This window comes from Saccostrea cucullata, unplaced genomic scaffold (assembly GCF_032062105.1).
Source record: "Saccostrea cucullata isolate Sc308-1 unplaced genomic scaffold, CSIRO_AGI_Scuc_v1 ctg860, whole genome shotgun sequence".
In the NCBI taxonomy this organism is placed as follows: domain Eukaryota; kingdom Metazoa; phylum Mollusca; class Bivalvia; order Ostreida; family Ostreidae; genus Saccostrea; species Saccostrea cuccullata.
Genome location: NW_026920136.1, coordinates 40,464 through 66,112, shown reverse-complemented (window position 1 = coordinate 66,112; position 25,649 = coordinate 40,464). Strand labels below are relative to the sequence as shown.

Here is a 25,649-nt window from a genome sequence, read left to right as displayed (position 1 = left end):
CTCAACATGAGGCCCAGGGGCCACAGCGCTCACCTGAGCACATCGGGCTTGAATTTATCCCCCCCCCTCCAGGCGTTCATCATTTGAACAAATTAGAATCTACACTACCTCAGGATGATTCCATATAAATATCACTAATCATAGCTTTGAAGTACTTGAAAAGAAGATTTTAAAAAGTTTCCCTATATATCCCTATGTAAAACTTGGGTCGGCCATTTTGGCCCCACCCTAGCCCCCGGGGTCATGATTTGAACAAACTTGAATCTACACTACCTGAGGATGATTCCACATGAGTTTCATCTTTCCTGGCCCAGTGGTTCTCAGAGAAGAAGAAGATTTTTAAAGATTTTTCCTATATATTCCTATGTAAAACTTGGGTCGGCCATTTTGGCCCCAACCTTGCCCCGGGGGTCATGATTTGAACAAACTTGAATATACACTACCTGAGAGTGATTCCTCATGAGTTTCATCTTTCCTGGCCTAGTGGTTCTCGAGAAGAAGATTTTTAAAGATTTTTCCTTTATATTCCTATGTAAAACTTGGGTAACATTACCATTTTGGCCCCACCCTAGCCCCAGGGGGTCATGATATGAACAAACTTGAATCTACACTACCTGAGGATGATTCCACATGAATTTCATCTTTCCTGGCCCAGCGGTTCTGGAGAAGAAGATTTTTTAAAAATGCCATTAATTTTTAACAAATTCATGATTATCTCCCCTTGGAAAAGGGCGCGGCCCTTCATTTGAACAAACTTGAATCCCCTTCACCCAAGGATACTCTGTGCCAAGTTTGGTTGAAATTGGCCCAGTGGTTCTTGAGGAGAAGATGAAAATGTGAAAAGTTTACAACGACGACAACAACAACGACGACGACAACGACAGACGACGGACAAATTTTGATCAGAAAAGCTCACTTGAAATTCGGCTCAGGTGAGCTAAAAATGATTCCAGAAACAGGACTTTACAGTATCTACAGTATCAAAACCTCATATTTTTTAGCCTTTGAAAAAAATGATTTAAAAGTTGTACAATTTTCAATTTTTTACTAAATAATGTGTCCTGATAGAAAAAAATGTTGTTTACATATATAACTAAATACCCCTTCTTTAGTGAGGAAGGCACCTATTTTAGCAAAAATATTTTAATTTTGGGAAAAAAAACATTATTTTTTGTGTTAAATTAATCCTTAAAAGTTGTATTGATAAATGATATCAAAATTATAAATTTAAAAAAAGATCATTTCATAACAATTTAATTTCACGACAAAATGTCGCGAATTTAAAGCTTTGAAAATTGTCGCTAAATCCCCCATGGGAATTTTCAAAAGTTGGCATGTATGTGTGCTATACTTATAATATGCTTTCTCTTTTGTTATGCAAAATGTACAATTAATAAAATTTTATGAAAATAAAATAAAATACTTTACATTTCCCTTCAAGCCCCCACTCATCCCTACCCCAAAGAAAATGAAAATTACTTTCTGTTTGTTGATTCAGAAGTTTTTTAAACTGCCACAAAGTTCCTCTTATTGTGAAAGCAGTATATAATTTGTTTACTTTTTTACAAGTAAAATCATAACAATCCTTACTCTTCTAAGCCGGCTTTACAGGTTGTCTGTATGTGTTCACACAGCGTGTCCGTGTCAGAGAGACGGTCGAACGGCTCAGGTCCCGCCATTCTGTGATCCTCCTCGCATGACAAGGAAAGATAACTCAGGGAATCCTGCACCATTCCTTGTAGTTTCTCATCAAATGTTTTACATAAACTGCCAGAAAAAAATATTTCATAAAAACAAAGCCCAAACTAGACAATAAGAAGTACATTTTACATGCTGATTTTTTTACAATCATATCTGCATTGATGAGGGGCAATCAGAGTTCTCTTTGTTTACAGTATACTACTGACTAACTGCTATTTACTAATGTTAAATAATAAAAAAGATCACATGGATTAATGTAAATTACTTCAAAGGGGTACAACACAAAACTTTTCAAAAGATGGGGGTATTTTAAATTTTGGCTTGATCAATTATAATGACTTTTGGTTCGAAGCAAGAAATAAATCAAAGAGGATGAGTTCAACAACTTAACCATAAGTTTCTTCTGAGACTGCAGTTTGTATTTTAAATAAAAAGGAAAAAGAAGATTAGTACCTGAACTTTAAATATATATTATTTTAGTTTTGCATGTATATTCAGGGACCTACATGTATATACTGTATACTGGTATATACATGTAGGTCCCTGGTATATTACACAAACAAAAGACTTTTAGGCTTGGCATAGTCAATAGAAGTGCAGTTGTTCTTGCACAATTGAAATAGAATTACATGTAGAAGGCCAGGTATATACGGGGTAATTCTGAAAAATGTAGATCAAAATGAAAGATCAATTGTATGGTCTGACAGACATGTGTGTTAATTGATCTAAATTATATTGTTTGATGCCAAAACTTTTTAAAAAATCAATAATAGCTTATATTCAAGTTGAAAGCAAACAATTGACATAATAATTCAAAATGTGACTATTAACACCTTCATATTTCATGATTTAAAAATTATTGAAAGGTCAGTATAGTTGCATAAATAATACATGTATAGTAAAACTCAATAGTTGTATAAGTGATAGAGTAAAATAAGCCCGATATCATTAATTCCTTGTAATTTTGCCAGAATAGAAAATGTTGCCGGTTAGACAACAATTTAAATAAAATGAAAAAGCAAAGATTTCATTTATATATGCATGACGAGTATTTTTACATCATCACACCAATGTCAAAAAGATGGTTTCATTTTAAAATTCAAATAGAAGCAGTTAGAAACCTCTGAATGACTGGTGTAATTCAAATATAAACAGTAAGAAACCTCTGAATGACTGGTGTGAATGCCTTGGCTTTCATGATGAGTCCCCCGGGATTATCGGAGGTGGATCTAGAAGTGGCGGTGGTCCAGGCCATGTTAGTAGGAATGTCCCCCAGGGACTCCTGCCAGATGTATCCGGCCAGATCTGTGTCAGCTATACACCTAAAACAAACATCCATTCTGTGCTTTAAAATCACCATCCTTATAAAATATCTTCCCATGTTTTCAAAAATCTGATACTTTCAGTCTTTGTTAACAATTTTGCCATTTCTTTCTTTTTTATTTTTTTATCTTTCATATTTTCTTGTGGCTATATCTGTCTCTTACTTTATTTTTATTTTAAAATATGTCCAAAAAATCAGTTCAACATAGGATATATATACTGTAGTTAGTATTTTAAGGGTTCACTATACATTAAAGCACAAACAGAAAACATGGATTCAAATATACTAATAATGTTTGAGCTGTGTAAAAATATCCCAAACAGTCTTATCACATAACCATAACCTTCTATAACATGTAAATACATAACCGTTTTTATAACAGAGAAATTGAAGGCTTACCCCTCCTCCGTGGAGCCAATTGTCATAACAACCTTGGTTATCTGTCGCTTGGTCAGCTCAGTACTAGTGTCCAGCTGGAACTTAATCAATGCCTGAAATATTGACAATTAAATAATCAACTACTGGATGGAATTTTTTTTTTTTAAGAAATTGTAACTTTTTTTTACAAATTTCACATTTTTGGATTTGCTTCTTTTTTTTTCTAGCTCTTTAAGAATTATTTTTCTGTCCTACTTTGACCCTGCTGATGAAGAGTGGTTGTAGAAATCCATGCCAGATGGACAATGGCTTGTTTAGAATCCTCTGACAAACTGATTGCCAGGCCTGCATGCTGCTATCCTGTAAAAACACAACACTACTAACATCTCCACTTATGTCTAATGTGATAGGTTATATGCAAGCAGAGGATAAAGCTAAATTAGCTAAGGTGAGCTATATGCCCCCATCCCCTGATTTATGTAGCTAAGTTTACTCTACTTGTACATGTATCTTTATTACCAAGTCTTACTGGATTGGGGACCAAAACTTCAATTGAAGTGTTAATTTACTTAAGTTATTATAATCAAAAAATCTTTAATTTTCCGAACATAAATTGTATCTAATTGATTAAACCATTAGGTGTTAGACATGTGAAACATTCACTTGTGTCATTCGATGGTTGTGTGTAATTTACATATCATTGTCCCCAGGTCAATGGTACAGTTATCATTATATGTCTGATATATAACCCAATCAAAATAATTTTAAAAATAAAATGAATAAGGTTAAAAATTATGTCTGAAGAGATCCATGAACTCTGACTGTTACCTGAATAGGTCCTATTATAATAACAGGCAGGGGAAAATGTTGACCACAATTTGTGTAGTAACAATAAATTGACCTTCATTTTATCACTCATATGTTTTCTTAATATTTCCACTCATTAATCTTAAAAAATCATTCGACTGGTCAGAAAATGGACAAAGGGCACTGACCTTACTCAATAAAGCTCACTTGAGCTAAAAACCAAATAAGCTTTAACTTACTTGCTTTAAGTACAGCCATACTTCATCGCGAATGTCAGCTAAACGTTTGACAGTGTTGACAAAGCTGAGAAGTTTTCCCACACCACTAGTCACGTTACTCATACATCTGTAAAGGGAAAAAAATTACATGAGAATTTGGAATAAAGAGAAAGCATTGAACTTTTGAGGTTTTTTTTCACACGACATTTCTACTACAAAATAGAAAGAAAATTCTTCTTCATATCTTCTTAAAAGCCACCAAGGATTACATCTTTACAAATGTTTACAGCATGCTCTTTGCATGTTCTGAAAAATTGTGGAGCAGATGGAAGATCTAATTTTCATTAGTTTGTTACGTGTTGATCCATTGCTGACAGTTGTCCTGGAGATGCTGAACAGACACTGGTACTGCATGGGACCTCAAAGTAGGCACAAAGTCTATAATATCAATGTTACCAAGTTAGTTTTACTACTCTTAATGTCAATAATGCAATGTCATATGTATATATATTTATTTAAAATCAGGTATGAATGGACTTGAGGTATACCTAATACAGATCTTGGCAAGCATTTAGCAGACATGGAGCCATGAGTCTCTAATAATCCACTGTCTGTAATAAAAAATCTGAATATTAAAGACATTTTGAGCATAATTTATATTTTTAAAGGTTGCAAATATCGCACAGCAGTGTGCATGTTGGCCAACAATGATAGCATATACATACAGGTAATGATAACACATACCCTGTTGTTTCTCAGATGTAACCTGGGTTAGAATTCCAAGAAGCAGATTACAGGGAACTGAAAGGAAACAAATACAGTTGAAATTCAGTTTCTTTAGCTTTAGTCTAACAACAACATGGCTGTCCGAAGGCAAAGTTTGTACAACAATGACATTTCAAGGGCGCATAGGGTATTTTGAACTTTGAATATACTGTAGATCACTTAATTTTCGCGACACCTTATTTTCGCGAGAGAGTCATTGACTCTTTATTAGCTAGACAAAATTTTCACGAATTCTGTTCATTGCACTATATAATCATAAGGAAATCTATTATACACGAGAATGAAATTTTCGCAAGCATCGCGTAAAAATAAAATTCTCGCTAATAAAAAGTGATTTACAGTATACTGTAAAAGCATAAATATTTGTTGGGGGGTTAAATTTCGTTTATTTCCTTGTTAACAATTATCAACAAAATTATACCCTACATGAAATTTTATATGACTCTATTTTGATTAGGGTTACTTTAAAAAAAATGAAATGAAATGCCCACAAAACTATTTTAGATGATAAATCAGCGAAATTATACCCACAAAAATTTGTGCATCTACAGTATATAATTCAGTGAAAAGAATAGGAGAAAAATGTGTGTCTAATTGATGGAAACCATACTTCAGCTGGTAAAATGCACCTCATCATTTTTTGCCATAAATATAACGTTTTTACAATATGTGGGTCTTTAGTTCTTTATTATGGATTTCTAAAGATCTGCCTCTATTTATTTCTGATATCAAGGTCTGGATCATCCCTCAGATTTAACTGTGTGATGGGCAGTTACTGTGGGCTTTCTGGGCTGTAGACGACTGTGTGATGGACACTTAATGTCTGCTGGGCTTTCTGGGCTGTAGAAGACTGTGTGATGGACTTACTGTCTGATGGGCTTTCTGGGCTGTAGAAGACTGTGTGATGGGTACTTACTGTCTGATGGGCTTTCTGGGCTGTAGAAGACTGTGTGGATCTGATGGACAGTGGTGGTGATCAGCTGAACCACTAGAGAAATCTGATCCTTCACACTTACACTCTGCTGACTCGGATGGAACAGCTGCTGTACTGCTGTCTAATTAGGATAATATAGACTGCTATAAATCTGCAGTACTGTGTTAAATCATGCTCTAACATACAGACTTCGAGGACAAATTCATATAAATTTTAAATTTGAAACCAGAATTTCATAATCATATTTCAGTAAAAGTGCCTTATTTTAGGTAGACTGTGTCTAATTAAGAATTAAGTAACAGAAAAAAAATGTCTGAGCAAGATAAGCTCTTTACTCACAGTTCTGGCTAACAGGAACTCATTGAATACTTGTCTTGGTGTGCTGTCTTCTAGTAAAATTATAGAACACAGGGCTCGGGCTATTTGCTAAAAAGAGTATAACAATACATGTATTAACATTGACAGAAATGCTTGGAAACTACCAAAGAAATTTTGCTTTTTGTGCATGATCAACAAACATTTAGTTTGTTGAATAATTGCAGATTTATAAAATTTTAGTTAAAAATGTGTGTTTTATAAATCTTTTCTTGACTCAAAAGGAAGAGAATATGGCTAGGAACAGGAAAATTGTCAATATCAACAATGAATAATAAATGTCTCCTTACCTCATCTGTAGCACTTGCTTGCTTTAAAACAGTTCTACATCCCTGTCAAAATATGATGCATTCATTAAAGATATGCCAGATGAATAGAAAGAAATATACCCAGTACAGAATAAGCAAAATAATTAAAAAAAAAAATACCTGGAGAATTGTAGACCTAAAATGACTAATGGCCGCCCACTGTCGAGTTAGTACAGGGAACATGGTGAGTAGATTTCCTGACTTCTGGGACTCCAGTTGTAGGCCTGTGTGAATGTGGCGTGACAACAGGAAGTGCCTGGTGGCAGTTAAATAGTCTTCCTCATCCAACGCACTCCAAATCTACCAAAAACAAGAGGTCAGAGGTCAAAAAACACACTCCATATCTACCAAAAACAACAGGTCAGAGGTCACAAAATAAACTCCATATCTACGAAAATAAGGTTAGGTCGGAGGTCACAAAATAAACTGCATATCTACCAAAAACAATAGGTCAGAGGTCACAAGACAAACTCCATATCTACCAAAAAAATGATAGGCCAGAGGTAACAAGACAAACTTCAGATCTAAAAAAAAAAATAGGTCAGAGGTCACAAGACAAACTCCATATCTAACAAAAACAAAAGGTCAGAGGTCACAAGACAAACTCCATATCTACCAAATTCCATAGATCAGAGGTCACGAGACAAAATCCATATCTTCCAAAAAGCAATAGGTCAGAGGTCATATGACAAATTCCATATCTACCAAAAAAATGATAGGTCAGAGGTCACAAAACACACTACATTTCTACCAGAACAAACAATAGGTCAGAGATCGCAAAACACTACATATCTAATAAAACAAACAATAGGTTGGAGATCACAAAACACTAACTTAAGTCAGCAAACACATGAAAATTGTAGCTTTTGTTGAATGTGTTCTATTAAACCAATAACTGAAACAAACACGCAAACATTTAACTTAAACATTCATAAATATTTAAGTAGCTGCTACAAAATTTTACCTTTTCCGGCATGTCCAAAAGTAGCTTAATTTGAGAAGCAATGCCATAGAAACGAACTTCCTGTTTCTTCCTGTAAATAGAGAATAAAAACAAATCTCTTAATTAAAACATAATGTGACTAAGCTGAAATTCATCTAACAGAGAAATTTACTCTCAAAACTGTTTGAAAAAGTTTCAGTTCTGAAATAGGACCCTGTCCATAATGAGAGAACCAGCCATCGTAAATGCTGTTGTTTAATTCTGGAGAAATAAAAGTGTCCTACCCCTCCTGTTGACCTTGACCCTTCCTCTGCTGGAAAGATGTACCCTTTATCATGTGCCGCTGTTTTAACGATTTACACATTTCCTCCATTTTGGCTATAGATGACATAACCTGGAATGATTATAAATATTCATATATTGCTCTACAAAAAATGGAGTGTTTAGTGGACATCCTTTCTAAATCACAAGGCTTGGTCTAGAATAACATTAAATCAACTTCTTGGTGCTTGGTTTCTGATTTTAGACATATAAAGGTAATCATAATACTGATATTTCTTAATCAACACTGGTCCCCAGATCATTAAATACTACAACATCAAAACAGATGATTCTTAAAAACTTTGTGAACTTTGTTATAGAGGGACTAATTACGTGCATATCGATATAAAGAAATGTAGCCATGAATATTTAAACCAATAGGGTAGTGAAAAGTAGTTAAGTTGATTTTCCTAGTGGAACTACATGTATATGTATTGGTTTTCTAAATTGTGTTCAAACTAGAATAAAAAACCTACGTTCTGTGCACTGTTTTTCATTTCTGTGATTGTGTCAGCGGCTTCTATCAAATCTCTGTATCTCTCACTGGAAAATAAATATGTTGCTATGGAATAAAACATTGAAAGATTTGTTACTTTCCTTGCATTTTTAAAAATAATATTAATTCAATGTTCAGACATTAAAATTTTTAAAACAATTATCACGAAGTTAAATTCAATATCTCTTGATTCTCCTTTAGATATCCATTTATATATAACATACACATGTAGATTTTTAACATGCAACATGATACAGATATTGATAAATAATTTCATATCCATTTAATTTAACATACCCAACCATTATTCGCAAATCCTCTTTCTTTCGCTCTATATCAGCTCTGCACATAAAAGTTTATACCATGGTAATGATATATTTGATAAAGTATCCAAAAAATTTTTTATTAGAACTAAGAAAATATAAATAGACAGTATATTGATATAATTGTATTTTCATTTTTTCTCATATAAGTTAAATTGTATTGAGTTTTATTTCCACTAGTTTAGCACATTCATCATAATTCAAACATTTCTAACCTTGTTTTTTTTTCAATTTCTCTAATTTCTTCCACTGTAAATTTCTCAAACAATATGTTGGTATCCATTTCATGAACAGGCAATGCTAAAATTGATACATAAAAATTTCATCAAAGTTCAACATGAACATATGAAAAATAATGAGCAGAACTACTTTGCATAAACCCACTTCTAAATGATAATGTTTAGATAAAGGTGTGAAATAAGGTACATGTGTCATTTTTACTTAGATTTGTATATACTGGAACAACAAGAGTTAATGTTCTTGCACACTGCATGACAGGATGGAAAATTCCATTGAAAGTATACTGCTTTTTTTAGGGGGGATTTAATTACACTATTGAGAGTGAGGCAACTGGGGATTACTCCCTGAATATGTAAAAATTATTTTTTTTAAATCATATATGTCAGAATTCAGAAATACTATAATAAAACGAGGGAGAAAGCAAAAATAAATTTGGAAACCTCAGATCTTTGTACTTAATTTGAAGATAACACTTTCTATCTTCCACATTACAATGTGAAACACTGGGGTGACTTAATTTTCCCTTTCTAATCTTGATCGACAAATGTCCAAAAGAGCATGTTTGGATTAATTAACTTTCATCTGAACTGTGTATTGTTGAGGCTCTATTTCAAGTATGTCTTAGGAGAATCATTATTTAAAACATCTAGCTCAGTACTAGCAGTGGCAGTGAATTGGTTAAATTACAAGAAAACAGAAAACAAGAGCTTTCAGTTGGGGTTATAAATGAAGGATATAAAACAAGAGACCTCGGAATGGAATACTTGGAGGTCTCTGGTTTAATCCTTCATTTATAACCCGACTGGAAGCTTTTGTATCCCATTCAGTCTTATTTTGTATCAAGGTTAGAGGAAGAAATGAATGGTTTACAATAAAAATCGAGGCCCAACCAGAGATGTCTGAAGCAATGCAATTGACAATATTAAGAAGAAAAAAATAAAGTAAATGATGCCATCTGAAAATAGGCTAATGATTGGTATATTAATAGCAAGCGCAGCGAGCTCAATAGACTAATGTGTACGAACGGAGGAAATTCGTGTTGAAATCTGCACATTGTTGCAAGAAATTTTTATCGCACCACGTGAAAAAATTCCAAACTCCCAATAATCCTTTGAGGTGCATAGTAACATGGTGGCTAAAACACTAGCAACAACTTACTTGAAAAAAAATTACAAACAATGATTTAATGCAATCTCCATGCCACAAAACTACTGTAGACGTACTTTTTTCCACGGGGTCATAATTCCGCGGAATCTCAATTTCTGTTTAATACGCGGAAAGAAAATTACGCGGATTTTCTAGATTGTCACTATATGCCATACATTTGTATTAAGTACGCTTGGACAAATTTCCGCGGAAAATTTGTGACCCCGTACATAGCGTAAATTAATACCACGCGGATAAAAGTACTTCTACAGTATATCGTTTGCATCCTAAGTCAACAGGACTTTTTATCTGACGCCATACTTTCGTCACTTAAACGGTTTGGGTATTTTCGATTTTGTCAGAAATTTCCGAGAAGTTCGGAATCTCGATCCCAATGCTAGGGAAGTGATTTCTTTTTATTGTTTTGTTTTCTTCTTTTTTCTTTCTTTTTCTTGAAAGTCACATAGGCAGTACATGTGTATATAGGTTTATGATAGAACATAACTGTGCTCGCCCCAACGGTCACACCGTAAAACATATCTAGATACGAATTTGAAGCCGGGGTGCCTGAAATTGAGTTAGGTACCTTGTGGTAAAAATAAGTAGGGGTGCCCCGTATTATGGCGTTTGTATAAAACAAGTGTCTGTACCTTGTGGTGGGACTGATACCTGTACTTTACCATGGAAAAAAAAACTTTAAAAAAAAAACAAGTGCATGTGCTGTAAAGTTTTTTTTTTTGGACAAAAATTTAAAATAACCTCTGTAATATGCAAGTTATCGCTGTAATCAAGTTCGTTATAAATGTGTTTTACTGTATGGAGTGAATGATGGTTTACAAGTTGAAATTGCATTTGAAATAATATGGTATTTAATCATGCTCAGCTTTATATTAGCTTAATTAAACAAGAGGCCCATGGGCCTTATAGGTCACCTGAGCATTATGCAACAACTTTCCAGTGATTGAATTTGATTCATGTTTTAATCCAGATGCTACGACATTCACAATTTTGAAAGAGGCCCCATTGATCATCATAACAATACACTTAGCAGTTGCTTAGTTTGTTTACTTAATACCCATAGGCAGGGTAGGGGAACAAAAAATGCATTTCAAGTAATCAGTAATATTCAGCATGATCAGTAATGCCCCAATCACACATGAACCCCTGACCCTTAGGCCTAGATCCAAACATTGCACAATTTTTGAAAAGGCACCCTTGTTTTTCAAAAATATTTGATTAATACCAAGGAGCATATTTTGAACAATTCATCCAGTTTCATTATATAAGTACAGCCCCCCTATCTCCTTTATGGTACCCCTGACCCTGTGGCCTTGAAATTCACAATACTGGAAGATTAGTACCCTTGCTCATCATAACTATATAGGTAGTTCATCTGCTTAATACCAAGTAGCAGAGAAGAAAACTTTCAAAGATTCAATGTATTTTCACTATATAATCAATAGAGCCCCGCCCTATCACTAGAACCCCTGACCCTACGGCCATAAAATTCACAATTTTGGAAGAGGTAATCTTACTCATCATAACTATGTAATTAGCTTATTTCATTCCTAGGAGCAGAGAAGAAGATTTTCAAAGAATCTGTGTAATTTCACTATATAATCTATAGACCCCCCGTACACAAGGACTCCTGACCCTGGGGCCATAAAATTCACAATTTCGGTAGAGGCACTCTTGCTCATCATAACTATGCATTTACTTAGTTTATTTAATATCAAGGAGCAGAGAAGAAGATTTTCAAAGAATTCATGTAATTTCACTATATAATCTATAGAGCCCCCCCCCCCCTACACCAGAACCCCTGACCCTGGGGCCATAAAATTCACAATTTTGGTAGAGGCAATCTTGCTCATCATAACTTTGCACTTACTTAGTTTATTTAATATCCAGGAGCAGAGAAGAAGATTTTCAAAGAATTCATGTAATTTCACTATTATAATCTATAGAGCCCCCCCCCCAACACCAGAATCCCTGACCCTGGGGCCATAAAATTTACAATTTTGGTAAAGGCACTCTTGCTCATCATAACTATGCACTTAGTTAGTTTATTTAATATCCAAGAGCAGAGAAGAAGATTTTCAAAGAATTCATGTAATTTCACTATTATAATCTATAGAGCCCCCCCCCCACCTACACCAGAGCCCCTAATCCTGGGGCCATAAAATTCACAATTTTGGTAGAGGCAATCTTGCTCATCATAACTATTTACTTAGTTAGTTAATTTAATACCCAGGAGCAGAGAAGAAGATTTTCAAAGAATTCATGAATTTTCACTATATAATCTAAGGAGCCCCACCCCTACACCAGAACCCCTAATCCTGGGGCCATAAAATTCACAATTTTGGTAGAGGCAATCTTGCTCATCATAACTTTGCACATAGTTAGTTTATTTAATATCAAGAAGCAGAGAAGAAGATTTTCAAAGAATTCATGTAATTTCACTATATAATCTATAGAGCCCCCCCCCTACACAAGAACCCCTGACCCTGGGGCCATAAAATTCACAATTTTGGTAGAGGCACTCTTGCTCATCATAACTATGTACTTAGTAGGTTTATTTAATACCCAGCACTAGAAAAGAAGATTTTCAAAGAAATAATGCATTTTCACTATATACTTATTTGGCCCCGCCCTAGCACTAGAACCCATGACCCCGGGGCCATGAATTTCACAATTTTGGTAGAGGACTCAATGCTGATTACAATCATGCAAACAGTTTGACTGCTTGATGTCCAGGAGTAAAGAAGAAGATTTTTAAAGATTGCACTAATTTTAGTGGTTTTTGCCCCACCCCCCAGGCCCCAGGGGGGCAGGGACCATGAAATTCACAATTTTTGTTCCCCTTTACCCATAGATGCTATATGCCAAATTTGGTTGAAATTGGGTCTGTGGTTTCAGAGGAGAAGCTGAAAATGTTCAAATGTTAACGCACGACGAACGACGAACGACAAACGACGGACGACGAACGACGACGGACGAAAAGTGATAGCAATAGGTCACCTGAGTTTACTCAGGTGACCTAAAAATACAGAACTTTTAAATAAATCAGCTTACATTTTGCCGACACAACCCCTCGTTCTTGTTTAGCCATGTTGGCATCTACACTGTAGGAAGAGTTCCTCAAAGGGAAACAATCAAGATCCGTTTTATCCGAATTCTGAATTTTTACACCGTGTTCTATTTTGATCTCGTTTTGGACGAGAATTGTTTGTTTCCTGTAAAATTTCCAACATCAAAGCAAAGGAGAAAATAAACAAAGTTTTCATACTTTCTGTAGTCAATAGAGAATACCTCGTATGTCAGCGTCATCTACAGTGTCCCCGGGACCGTCGGGTGCTGGTGAGTAAAGCCAGAGAACTAAAATAAAAACACATTCAAGACATTTATCACTCACTTATTTTGACACATAGGCACTAAAAATTGTATCCATATGAATTGTGCATGATATTGAGAATACAGACTTATCAAATATCCATTCATATCTATACAATGAAGCCTTTTAAAAATAGATGTATACACACGGTAATATCTTACCATAGCATGATTAAAGCTGGGAGAAAGGGACCTGAAAATTCTCAGGCTTAGGCCCAGATTGATTTTATTTTTGGTGTATAGGTTGACATTTTAAATATATAATATAGCTTTTATTTGTTTTATGGTGTAACCATTTGGGTGAGCGTAGATTCACACAGCTTATTCTCGCAACTTTGATCTGATTCTTTACACCTTCAACAGGTTGGGACCAATCGCCCAAATGGGATATAATAGTCCGTTTGGGATAAAATATCCAGTGCATAAAATGAAAATTTTTATTTTGGCTAAAAATATCATAAATCATAAGTTTTTCTGCAACCCTACAGTTTGTAAGATTGATCCCCAAGAAGTTATGCAACTTCCGAGGAATCAATCTTCTAAACAAGGCCATAATAAATAAATTGCTAGATTCTCATCCGAATTTTTTTAAAAATAGAGGCGGGTGAACGGCTTTTATTTTATATTTTTTATTTTTTCAGTTTTGCAGATTTTTTATTGACCTGGTCAATCGATGTAATTTTATCTAGAATACCCGAATAAAAGTCATAGTAAAGGTTCAATTATCTCTTACTTCACATCATCACCAATCTTTTTCAACCAATGACCCTTTGTTTAAAATATATACGCATGTATTACAGCAATTACCATCTTTTCAGCTGTCAAAATCATGTCGACTTTCGCGGGATTTCAAATAAAAGTAGAATGGTAGATGAATACCGAACCCGATCAGAATTAAGACAAGAAAAACAGAAATAAAAAAAATCGAGGCGGGGATATAAAATCGGGGCGGGCCAGGATGAGAATCTAGGAATATTTTTATTATGGCTTAATGGGCATACAGAAAAAGTTGTCAACCAAAAGTTATTCCATTTTAAGTGTTCTGATGTGGATTTATGATATTTATAGGCAAAATAAAAATTTTCATTTTTTGCACTGTAAATTTATAGCCCATTTGGGATATTATATCCCAAACGGATTATTATAACCCATTTGGGCGATTGGTTCCAACCTGTTCAACTGCATGGGACATGGTCTCTTGAAACATTGACACATAATCTCTACTTCTCAATAAAGAATCAATATGAATCATGATGTCACATGACGTTATTTGATTAAGAAATAAAGTTCGCATTTTTGTGAATGTTGCAGAATAACCTCTGAGGTCAAGAAATGTTGTTTAAAAGATAAAAGCCGAGGCTTTTATATTTCAAACAACATTTCGAGACCGAGGAGGTTATTCTGCATCATTCACGACAACAAGGACTTTATTTCTATTCTACTATGTAGTAGTGAAATACGGCTGATCGTTTCTCTATAGAGAAACGAATTCGGTCAACAGGCTGCAATAACGCTGTTCCATTTACCACCAGAGTGTAACTTTGTTTGTTTACCTGTGAATAGAATGCAGACGATTTGTGCTTTTGCCTCATTAAAATTAGCCTTTTATTAATTGAAAATATGTTTAAAGCTTATATAGATTAATCTTTTGGAATATACAATAACAAGATAAGTTTCCTTTTCCACCACTTTATCACTAAAATCACAGGGTTTAAATATGGCGTAGGGAGGTCCATGAAACAGCCCCGCTTCGCTTTAGAAACCTAATTTATCAGCTACTTACTGCAATATACAGTGTTTAAATTGCAAAAGACGACATATTGGTCTAAATATATATTTCATTCTTAAGTCAAATTTACATTTCAACAGCTACGCAGGTTTGATACGTGTTTCTGATCTGATAATTTTTTGATGACGTTCGTGATTTATTGGAGAATAATGTCCGCGGTTATTTCTTTGATCTCGGCAATAGTCGTGGTATATAAGTTGCTTGTCAATAGGTCTGTGGCATAGCACAGTGTTAAGAGCGTCTGCTCCATGATTGCAGAGTAAGGAGTTGGTTCTTACAAAACGGGTTCAAATCCCACTATGGGGCGTAAAGACTGGTCCTTCAGATGAAATTGTATAAATTGAGGTCCAGTGTCGAAGTACATGTAGTAGCTGGCACAAAAAGATCCCTCCCTGCTCAATGGCCGTAAGTGTCAAGTACAGGACAAAATTTGCAGCTCTCCATTGGCAAATGGTGGCATTTCCATATGAGAGAAAAATTCTTGAGAAGGAAGTCAAACAACATACAAACAAACATGTCCATGATTAAAATGATATTTAAAAATATTAGTGTTTATTTTTCAAAGCTTTGATCCAATTTGTTTACTAAGAATTGCAGTCATCTAAATTTCATTAATTAAAGAAATCATCAAATGAACTGTAGTTCATACATTTAGTATGTATTAAAATAGAGTAAGTTTTAAGATATACCGGTAGATGGACCATAACTTAAAAATTTTCCTCCATTTTTCTCTGTTCATCGATAAGTGTTAATGCACTTTGAACTAAAACTTCATGTAATCACAACACTTTCTGAAATGGGAGGGTTTTTTTTTGCTTTCTTCCTGCCTTGGCTCTTGTTCCTCCTCCTCCACTCTGTAAAATCAAGAGTCAGTCTCGAGACAAGCTTGTTGAATCAACAGATTTTAGTTTGAATTATTGTAAATCACTTTTTATTTGTGAGAACTTTATTTTCGCGTAATTATGCGAGAGACGGTGTGCTTGCGAAAATTTAATTCTCGCGTATCATAGTATTCCTTAAGATTATACAGCAAAACTTGGTTAAAACGAAGTTACTGGGACCTATGAAATTACTTCGTTATATCCGTAATTCGTTATAACCGTATAAGAAATTTATTAAATTTATATAGCTGGGGATCCGAGATGACTTCGCTATATCCGTAAATTCGCAATATCCGTGTTCGTACTAAACGAGTTTTACTGTATAGAGCAATAACCACAAATCGCAAAAAATTTGTCTCGCTAATCAACATTCAATGACTATCTCGCGAAAATAAGGTGTCGCGAAAATTTAGTGATCTACAGTATATCTTTTCTTACATGTTATTCTAATGAGCTTGGTTCACAAGGGGCACTTTTCACCACACACAATTATCCAAACTCGCACCACTGCAAGCCAAAACATGCAGCTTATTACTTTTGGAGTTGTTTCTTGTTTGCTACACTTAGTAATGAATTTAAACATTGTTTTTATAGCTACATTTTTACATGTATTAGCAAAACAAAAAAAAATTGCAGTTATTATGCTTATATCTATATATTACACAATTAAAAAGAACATGAATCGCAAACACATGTTCTTTTTTTTTGTTTTAAAAATGTTTGTAGTTGTACAAAGGCAAAAACACAACATGTATAAATAATGTTTACAGTAACGATAGGTCATCTTTTAAAAAAGGGTTTGCCTGCCATCTCCACTCAGGATAAAACAACTGAGTTGGTAGGTAGGGGGGAATTTTTTTTATTCAAATATACTTGTAAAATTGTGACATTAAAATAGTTATCAGTGGAAAGAGAAAACTTTGAATTTAATTTTTAAAAAAATTGTTTACTGGAGGTTTAAAAAATTTTGAGTCAGTCCATCTTAAGGAGTAATGCCAAACCAGCTTTTTATTTTATAGATCTCTGAGTCAACCTTTTTAAACAATGGTTTCAGCATTGAAAGGCTGACATTAGCTCTTAATTATTTTATATGAATTTTATTGTATTTTTTCAAAGAAAATTCAAAAAATTATTTGCATCCAAATTAGATGCTTTCTTATTAAAATTTTGCTGTAAATGAATGCATCACATGAATACCTAATAAAATATGTAAAGAAAAGCCGTATAGATATTAACATTTTTTTAAATAAAAAAATATTTATGAAAATAAAACACTTAATTTGTGAATATTTTTAAAACTTGTGGTTAAAACCTTCTTAAAACCAGTCACAACTGGGGAGAACATGTTCATTAATCATATCTATAAAAGAAATTGAAACAAAATAGCCAAAATTTAGAGAAATTAATTTTGGCCAATCCCAATCAAAATTAAACCGATCCCAACCATAATTGTACAAATAGTGGAAATAAATAACATTTCCCCATGAACACTAGTCTGATTAGGTGTTATAATTAAGGGTTAAAACATTATTGAACCTGACAATAAAATAGATTTCTTCATTGTAAATACATGAAGAGGCAATAAATTAGCATTTTTTTCATTTTGTGTTAATTTTGATCGGGATCAGTTTAATTTTGATTGGGTTAGGTCCAAATATTAAAAAAATTAATTTCTATAAAAATTCTCAATTTTGTTTCAATTTCTTTTAAAATTATGATTGACAAACACACTTTCCTTAGTTGTGACTACTTTTATGGTGTTTTTAACCATAGGTTTAATTAATATTCACAAATTTTGTGTTTAATTTTCATAAATAATTTTTTATAAAAAGTCTAACCAGCCTTTCTTTACATATTTTATAAGATATTCATATGATGCATTCATTTACAGAAAACTTTTAACTCGAAAACAACTTATTTGGATATAAATTTTTTTTTTTCATTTTCTTTGAAAAAATACAAAAAAATTAATATAAAATGATTAAGAGCTACTATCGGCCTTTCAGTGCTGAAACCATTGCTTAAAAAAGATGTCTCAAAGATCTATAAAATAAAAAGTTTAAAGTTGGTGTGGCATTCCACCTTAAGTCAGTTCATAGAGGGAAAAAATAATTTCTAGATGACCATAGCTATTATTCGATATGGCATGTTATGTTAAAAATTGGATTTGAAAATGAGCATGTTAATGCACATAAATTTGGTGATGGAATGATATGCAGTATTATTACAAATAGGAATATGGCATAAAGGAAAACGTGCTTACTGATTTCACTTAAAATCAGACGGATACAAGAAAAAGTGTGTATTTTACAGTATGAATTTGCTTTAATTTCTTGGTATTTGATAGTAGATTTTCAGCATACAAAAATTATGCAGAATTTCCTGAAAGTGACAGAGTTAGGGTGATAATCAAACTTATTATATTGAGTTCCAAGTGGATAACACATTCCTTGTTAATTAGCTCTTCTGAGCCAAAGGCTAAAGGGCTAATGCTATGGTCATTTGTGCGATGTGCAGTGTGCGTAAACTGTTTAGAATATGGGCCATAACTCAAGAACCCCTTGGCAAATCAGTACCAAATTTGTCACAGGGTATCCTTGGCCCAAGGGCTACCATTTTTACTAAAATAAGGGTTGGGACCCTTAAACAAGGAGAGATAATCAGGAAAAACCAAAAGTACTGGTTGCTAAAAAATCTTCTTCTCCATAACCACCAGGTAGATTTTCACCAAACTTACATACAGGGATCAGGATATGTCGAAGATTAAAATTTGCGCGGGGATTTACCCTGGGGCAAAGGGCGTGGTCTCAAGGTCACTTCAAAGTTTACCTAAATTTACAATTAATAAAAACGTGTATATTTTGCTTACTATAAGGACTAGGATCATCAATTCTTGTAAGTTGATGCATCTTACTACTTCACATCATGTTAACTCAAAAGTAGGTCACGGTGACCTACTTTTTAAATTTTGCGGGGATTTGTTTTCAAATTGATTTGAAGGCATATTTTGGACACTTTAAGGCCTATGATCATCAAACTTTGTCAGTTGATGCATCTTGGATCCTCGAACAATGTCAACTTAAAAGTAGGTCACCGTGACCTACTCTTTGAACTTTATGACTTATCCTTTTAAAAACATTAAATCCCATTATTTCAGACACTGGGAGGTTTAGAATCATCAAATCTTGTATACTTTGATGCATCTTGAGACCTTAAAACATATTTATGAAAAAGTAGGTCACTGTGACCTACTTTTTGAATTTTGCCAACATTTGTTTTCAAATTGTTTAAAACACATATTTTGATTACCTTCAGACCTACGATCATCAAACTTGGTCAGTAGATGCATCTTGGGTCTTTGAAAAATGTCGACCAAAATGTAGGTCACGATGACCTACTTTCGACATTTTATGGCTATATTTAAGTATCTTAGGGATTTATTGGCTTAGAATCATCAAACTTTGTAAGTCCATGCATGTTTGGTTTTCAGAGAGTGACGACCTAAAAGTAGGTCATGGTGACCTACTTTTGACATTTTATGGCTTTATTTAAGTATCTCCGGTACTTATTGGCTTAGAATCATCAAACTTAGTGAGTTGATGCATCTTGGGTTTTCGGAGAATGACGACCAAAAAGTAGGTCATGGTGACCTACTTTTGACATTTTGTGACTATAATTAAGTATCTCTGGTACTTATTGACCTAAAATCATCAAACTTTGTCAGTTGATGCATCTTGGGTTTTCGGAGAACGTCGACCAAAAGTAGGTCACAGTGACCTACTTTTGACATTTTATGGCTATATTTAAGTATCTCTGGTACTAATTGGCTTAGAATTGTCAAACTTTGTCAGATGATGCATCTTAGGTTTTCAGAGAATGTTGACCAAAAAGTAGGTCATGGTGACCTACTTCTGAATATCTCAGGTACTTATTTATTAATTAGAATCATTAGTCTTTGTCAATTAATGTATCTTGAGTTCTCAGAAAATTTCAATCAAAAGGTAGGTCACTGTGACCTACTTATGGTATTTTATAATTATATCATAATATCTTCAGTCATAACCAGCCAAATATTATCAAACTTTTTAAGTTGATGCATTTTGGGTCTTATGATTCTAATAGAGTTGGAGGCTTCTAGTAGAGGTGATAGATTGTACAATTTATCAGAAGAGCGATTCAAGGCCCTTGGGCCTCTTGTTTGGTGTCCAAGTGGTACAAAAATAATAAAAAAAAATTTCATGCCACTATTGTGGCCTTCTATGGAAAAACTTAGTAGGCTTTTGTTTGGTCAGAGCGAAGTGTTTTCCCTAATTTATATCAATTTGATAAGACAAAAAAAAAATTGCCACCACTTATATTAAACATCTTGTTTTTTTTTATATTTTGAGGATTAAAAAAAATTGTTTTTTGGTTGTGTTTTTTTAAGAGAGAAAGAAAGTTGAGAAAACAGTTGGTTTCACCTGTTCTATTGGACATCAAACTTTTCCTTTCCACCATTTTTATTAGGTCTTTCCACATTTCTGTGGAAAGACCTATTGATTTCCTTCTGTTTCTTCTTTTCCTTTTTTATTATTTTTCCGCCGTGTGATTTTTTGTTTCAAGATTTATTGAAAAGATTTATTGTCTATAAGAATGTACTCCGTAAAAGATGTTTGCAGTTAAATGAACCTTGACTGCTTTCAAAGTTATTGTCCCTTTCGCAAGAAATGCTTGTTATCGCTACTCCTCAGAAACCGTAAACCGCAGAGGTATGAAACCTTTATGAATGTCTTAGACTAATTATGGGGACTCTTCAATCTATTCATTGCGAAAGTATTCGGTGACCCCTTCAATGAATTATTGCCCCTGAAACTTTTTGAATTTTACAAATAATTAAAAAATTTCAAAACAAGAAGTCATAGAGACATAGGACCAACTGCATAAGATTCATTGACCTTTGACCTTAAAATTCATGTAAAGGTCAAAGGTCAAGGTCATTCCAAAAATGAGAAAATTAGCAACATATACTTAATGTCAATGCATCATTAATATGTACTCTTAAAACTGTTTCAAAGATTTCATTCTTGTCCCCTAAGATAAAACCTTTTAAAAGTTATTGCCCCTTGTGCGAAAAACCTTGTTATCGCTACTCCTCCGAAATTGTAGACCCTAGAGACACCAAACCTTCACTAATATCTTAAGGGTCTTTAGACCTAACTTCACTGTATAAGTGCTAAAGAATCTGATGACTCCTTATATGAGTTATTGCCCTTTAACTTCTTTATACTTACTATTAAACCTTGTATCTTGAAAACTATAAATGGTAGAAGCATGGGGTCAATTGCATTGTGACCCTTGACCTTTGACCTTGAATATTTTGTCAAGATCAAAGGTCAAGGTCATTCCAAAAATTAGAAATTAAGCTCTTTTTATATCTCTTTTGTCTTTTAACATATGCAAACAGTCTCTGCAACATTAATATGAACTCTTAAAACTATTACAAAGATTTCATTTTTGTTCCCCAAGATTGACCTTATCAAAAGTTATTGCCCCTTATGCAAAAAACATTGTTATCGCTACAACTTCAAAACTGTAGACCGTAGAGGCATGAACTCTTCACTAATGTCTTAAGGGTCTTTAGGCACACCTTCATTGTATAAGTACTAAAGGATTTAATGACCCTTTATATGAGTTATTGCCCTTTAACTTCTTTGCACTTAATATTTAAACTTATAACTATAGAACTAAAAGTCGTAGAGGCATGGGGTCAATTGCAATGTGACCTTGACCTTTGACCTTGAAGATCTTATCAAGGTCAAAGGTCAAGGTCATTTCAAAAAAAAATTTTTTTTTTTTTTAAAATTTTCATTTTCTTTTTTTAAGCCATTTCCCTTAAAATTAAATTGGAGAGTAAAATATAAAACTATCAGAAATTAAAAAAGGTGGAAAGACCTCTTATTGTTCTGTGAACAATAAGTCTCCTAGTTATAAATCATTTTTTTAGTTTTATAATAAAATTTTATTTGTGATAATATAGTGTGTGGAAATTATCAATAATGGCTTCTGGGTGCATCATGAAGTATGGCGATATGATATTTAGGCCAAAGAAGAATATCAATATTTTGAATATCAATGTTTTTTTTCAATAAAACTTATCTCTTATTATAAAAGATTTCTTTAATATCAATATTTATCCGTAGGCCATTTTTATTCGTAAACAAAAGTACAAATCCTTCAGGTAATTAAAAATAAGAAAATAGCCATCTTTTTGGTAAGGGATTGTTCATTATTTATGCTTTTCCATTGCGGTTCATGAATGGTGCAATGATATAGTACAAATTTTGAATTAATTAAAACATTGCACTTGGATAATCTTTGGAAAGCATAAAACTTCCTCTCACTTCTCAGCAATGGCTTTGTAGCTTTGGTCCTATTTTTAGCACACCTGAGCCCAAGGCTCAAGTGAGCTTTTCTGATCAAAGTTTGTCCGTTGTCTGTCGTTGTTGTTATTGTTGTCGTTGTAAACTTTTCATATTTTCATCTTCTTCTCAAGAACCACTTGGCCAATTTCAACCAAACTTGGCACAAAGTATCCTTGGGTGAAGGGGATTCAAGTTTCTTCAAATGAAGGGCCACGCCCTCTTCCAAGGGGAGATAATTATGAATTAGATAAAAATTAATGGCATTTTTAAAAAATCTTCTTCTCAAGAACCACTGAGCCAGGAAAGATGAAACTTATGTGGAATCATCCGCAGGTAGTGTAGATTCAAGTTTGTTCAAATCATGACCCCCGGGGGTAGGGTGGGGCCAAAATGGCTGATCAAAATTTTACATAGGAATATATAGAAAAAAATCTTCTTCTCAAGAACCACTGGGCCAGGAAAGATGAAACTCATGTGCAATCATCCTCAGATAGTGTAGATTCAAGTTTGCTCAAATCATGACCCCAGGGGGGTAGGGTGGGGCCAAAATGGCCGATCAAATTTTTACATATGAATATATAGTAAAACATCTTTAAAAATCTTCTCAATAACCACTGGGCCAGGAAAGATGAAACTCATGTGGAATCATCCTCAGGTAGTGTAAATTCAAATTTGTTCAAATCGTGACCCCCGGGGGTAGGGTGGGGCCAAAATCGCTGATCAAAGTTTTACATAGGAATATATAGAAAAAATCTTTTAAAATCTTCTTCTCAAGGACCACTGGGCCAGGAAAGAAGAAACTAATGTGGAATCATCCTCAGGTAGTGTAGATTAAAGTTTGTTCAAATCATGACCCCCAGGGTAGGGTGGGGCCAAAATGGTCGATCAAAGTTTTTCATAAGAATATATAGGGAAATCTTTTAAAATCTCCTTTTCAAGTACTTCAAAGCCATGATTAGTGATATTTAATGTTATATGAAATCATCCTCAGGTAGTGTAGATTCTAGTTTGTTCAAATCATGACCCCCTGGGGGGTATAATTTAAACCCCCCCCCCCTCCAACCTCAGTAAACTTTAATTTCTGATCTGATATTTGCTTTTTCCTAGCCAGTGTGCTCAGGTGAGCGCTGTGGCACCTGGGCCTCTTGTTCTTTAATGTATTCCCACATAAAATTGTGAACCAATATTACTGTAAACGTACTTTATTTGGCGGTGTATTCTATTTAACGATTTTGGCTGAAAGCAGAATCCGTGAAATCAAATACACCGCGAAATGTCGTCACATATCATTTGTTATATCTATCACATTCAGATGGCGCTAAATCGAATTTATGCTAACTTGTTGAAAAATTAATTTCCGCCAAATATTGTACAAGCCAAATATCGTATATTAATTTTAAAGTATGTCCCTGGGCTTGGACTTTGAGTATTGTTTCATTGTCCTCATACTAAATTTTATGAAAAGTGTCGATGCATTGAAGATTATTACTCCTGAGACTATGGTCTTAAGTCTATAGGGCCTCGGTAAAAATTCTTTATTTATCTACACATTTTGTCACGAGAAAACAGTAATTCAGGCAAGCATCATGGTCCATACTCCATAGACCACCTGAAGGTGTCCTGCTATTTTGGTCAAAGTTGTTGTTTTTGTTTTTCTGGAGTAACCTTATATCAAATCTTTTGATATGACCTTCAAAATGTAATTTGGTGGGAATTTTTTTTTTTTCTAATTAAAAGTGAAATTAATTTCAAATATTTGTAATATGATAAAGTGACAGGTAATTATTATGCACCTTGAGAACTATAAATAGCAGTTCATGACAAATGAGTCCATTTTGTCATGTCTCACCTGATAACAGGTGAGAACTCCAATACACAGATATAGCCCCCAGTGATCAAAGAAGTGTTCAGCTTAGTGATCAATTACTGAAACAGGATATAGCAGATAATCATGAAATTATCCAGGTTCCTACAGTTAGAAGGTTTGTTTTGGTGGTGGATAAAAGCTTGTGAAGTGTTCCATAGGAAGACATTCCCGTAATAATAAAAAATATCTACATAAAAGATGGCAGCTATTATAACAAAAAAATGGCATATGTTAAATGAATACTGGTTAATGAAAAGGTATATTATGTGACATTATATTGGTTTTATCTTTTGTTTAGAAGGTATCGTCTACTACATTTACATTTATTTTCACATGATACATAAAAATTATATACAAAAGGAGCAAAGGAGTAGCTAGAGTTATAATATGATTTTCTGTTAGTGACACGACCTGTTGATGTCTGTAGTCCTACACATACTTGGATCGCTGAAGTGTGACATGTGTAGGAGTGCAGTTATACCTAGTTCACCAGAATTCGTGACTTAAGTTCAGACTCCTGGGTGGCAGAAATAATTAAAGAAGGTCACAAGGCAGTTTATGGAAAACAATGTCATTCTGGGCCATTCTGATAACAAAGTTTTCACTGAATATTTTACTAAATCAAGTAACAAGAGGCAGTCATCTAATAGCTGTATTATATTTGGTTTGTACAGATATAAAATTAATGAATACACTGACATTTAACAAATCAGCATGCCTTAGACATTGATAATGTTTCATGAAAAAGAGTTAGAAGCAAATTTCACCAAGGAGTGAGAAAGCTAAATGTTTTTTTTATAATTTGCGTTAGTATACTTCATCAGTTGTGCATACTCTCAGGATGTGTTGAATGTTCACCATTAAAGTTGTGAACACTGCAAATTAGTAGACTGAAATTGAAAACCAATAATTTGGAGTGAAGCTGAAGTGATACACCAATAAGTGAAGACCTACCTATGCTGGTGACATATATCTGTATGACAGCTGTCTACCTGTATCACTGATCAGTCTCCTCAGCAGG

The 25,649-nt window shown here is 33.9% G+C and overlaps 2 protein-coding genes across 2 annotated transcripts in view; both read right to left on the bottom strand.

The window, feature by feature from the left end:
- LOC134243886 (lysoplasmalogenase TMEM86A-like) overlaps positions 1 to 25,649 on the bottom strand; it is a 114,318-nt gene that overhangs the window by 76,696 nt on the left and 11,973 nt on the right. The window lies entirely within an intron of this gene.
- LOC134243776 (conserved oligomeric Golgi complex subunit 1-like) overlaps positions 1 to 25,649 on the bottom strand; it is a 34,981-nt gene extending 9,332 nt beyond the window's left edge. Inside the window, exons 1-19 of the mRNA XM_062726017.1 lie at positions 25,583 to 25,649; positions 13,373 to 13,675; positions 9,130 to 9,214; positions 8,889 to 8,933; positions 8,572 to 8,638; positions 8,059 to 8,168; positions 7,796 to 7,865; positions 6,952 to 7,131; positions 6,814 to 6,855; positions 6,488 to 6,574; positions 6,131 to 6,269; positions 5,173 to 5,229; positions 4,977 to 5,039; positions 4,785 to 4,866; positions 4,450 to 4,555; positions 3,659 to 3,763; positions 3,425 to 3,516; positions 2,865 to 3,023; positions 1,591 to 1,767 (exon numbers count right to left, since the gene is read on the bottom strand). Of these exons, the coding sequence (XP_062582001.1) occupies positions 1,591 to 1,767; positions 2,865 to 3,023; positions 3,425 to 3,516; positions 3,659 to 3,763; positions 4,450 to 4,555; positions 4,785 to 4,866; positions 4,977 to 5,039; positions 5,173 to 5,229; positions 6,131 to 6,269; positions 6,488 to 6,574; positions 6,814 to 6,855; positions 6,952 to 7,131; positions 7,796 to 7,865; positions 8,059 to 8,168; positions 8,572 to 8,638; positions 8,889 to 8,933; positions 9,130 to 9,214; positions 13,373 to 13,409 (1,703 nt within the window). The 5' untranslated portion in view covers positions 13,410 to 13,675; positions 25,583 to 25,649. The remainder of the gene's footprint in view (positions 1 to 1,590; positions 1,768 to 2,864; positions 3,024 to 3,424; positions 3,517 to 3,658; positions 3,764 to 4,449; positions 4,556 to 4,784; positions 4,867 to 4,976; positions 5,040 to 5,172; positions 5,230 to 6,130; positions 6,270 to 6,487; positions 6,575 to 6,813; positions 6,856 to 6,951; positions 7,132 to 7,795; positions 7,866 to 8,058; positions 8,169 to 8,571; positions 8,639 to 8,888; positions 8,934 to 9,129; positions 9,215 to 13,372; positions 13,676 to 25,582) is intronic.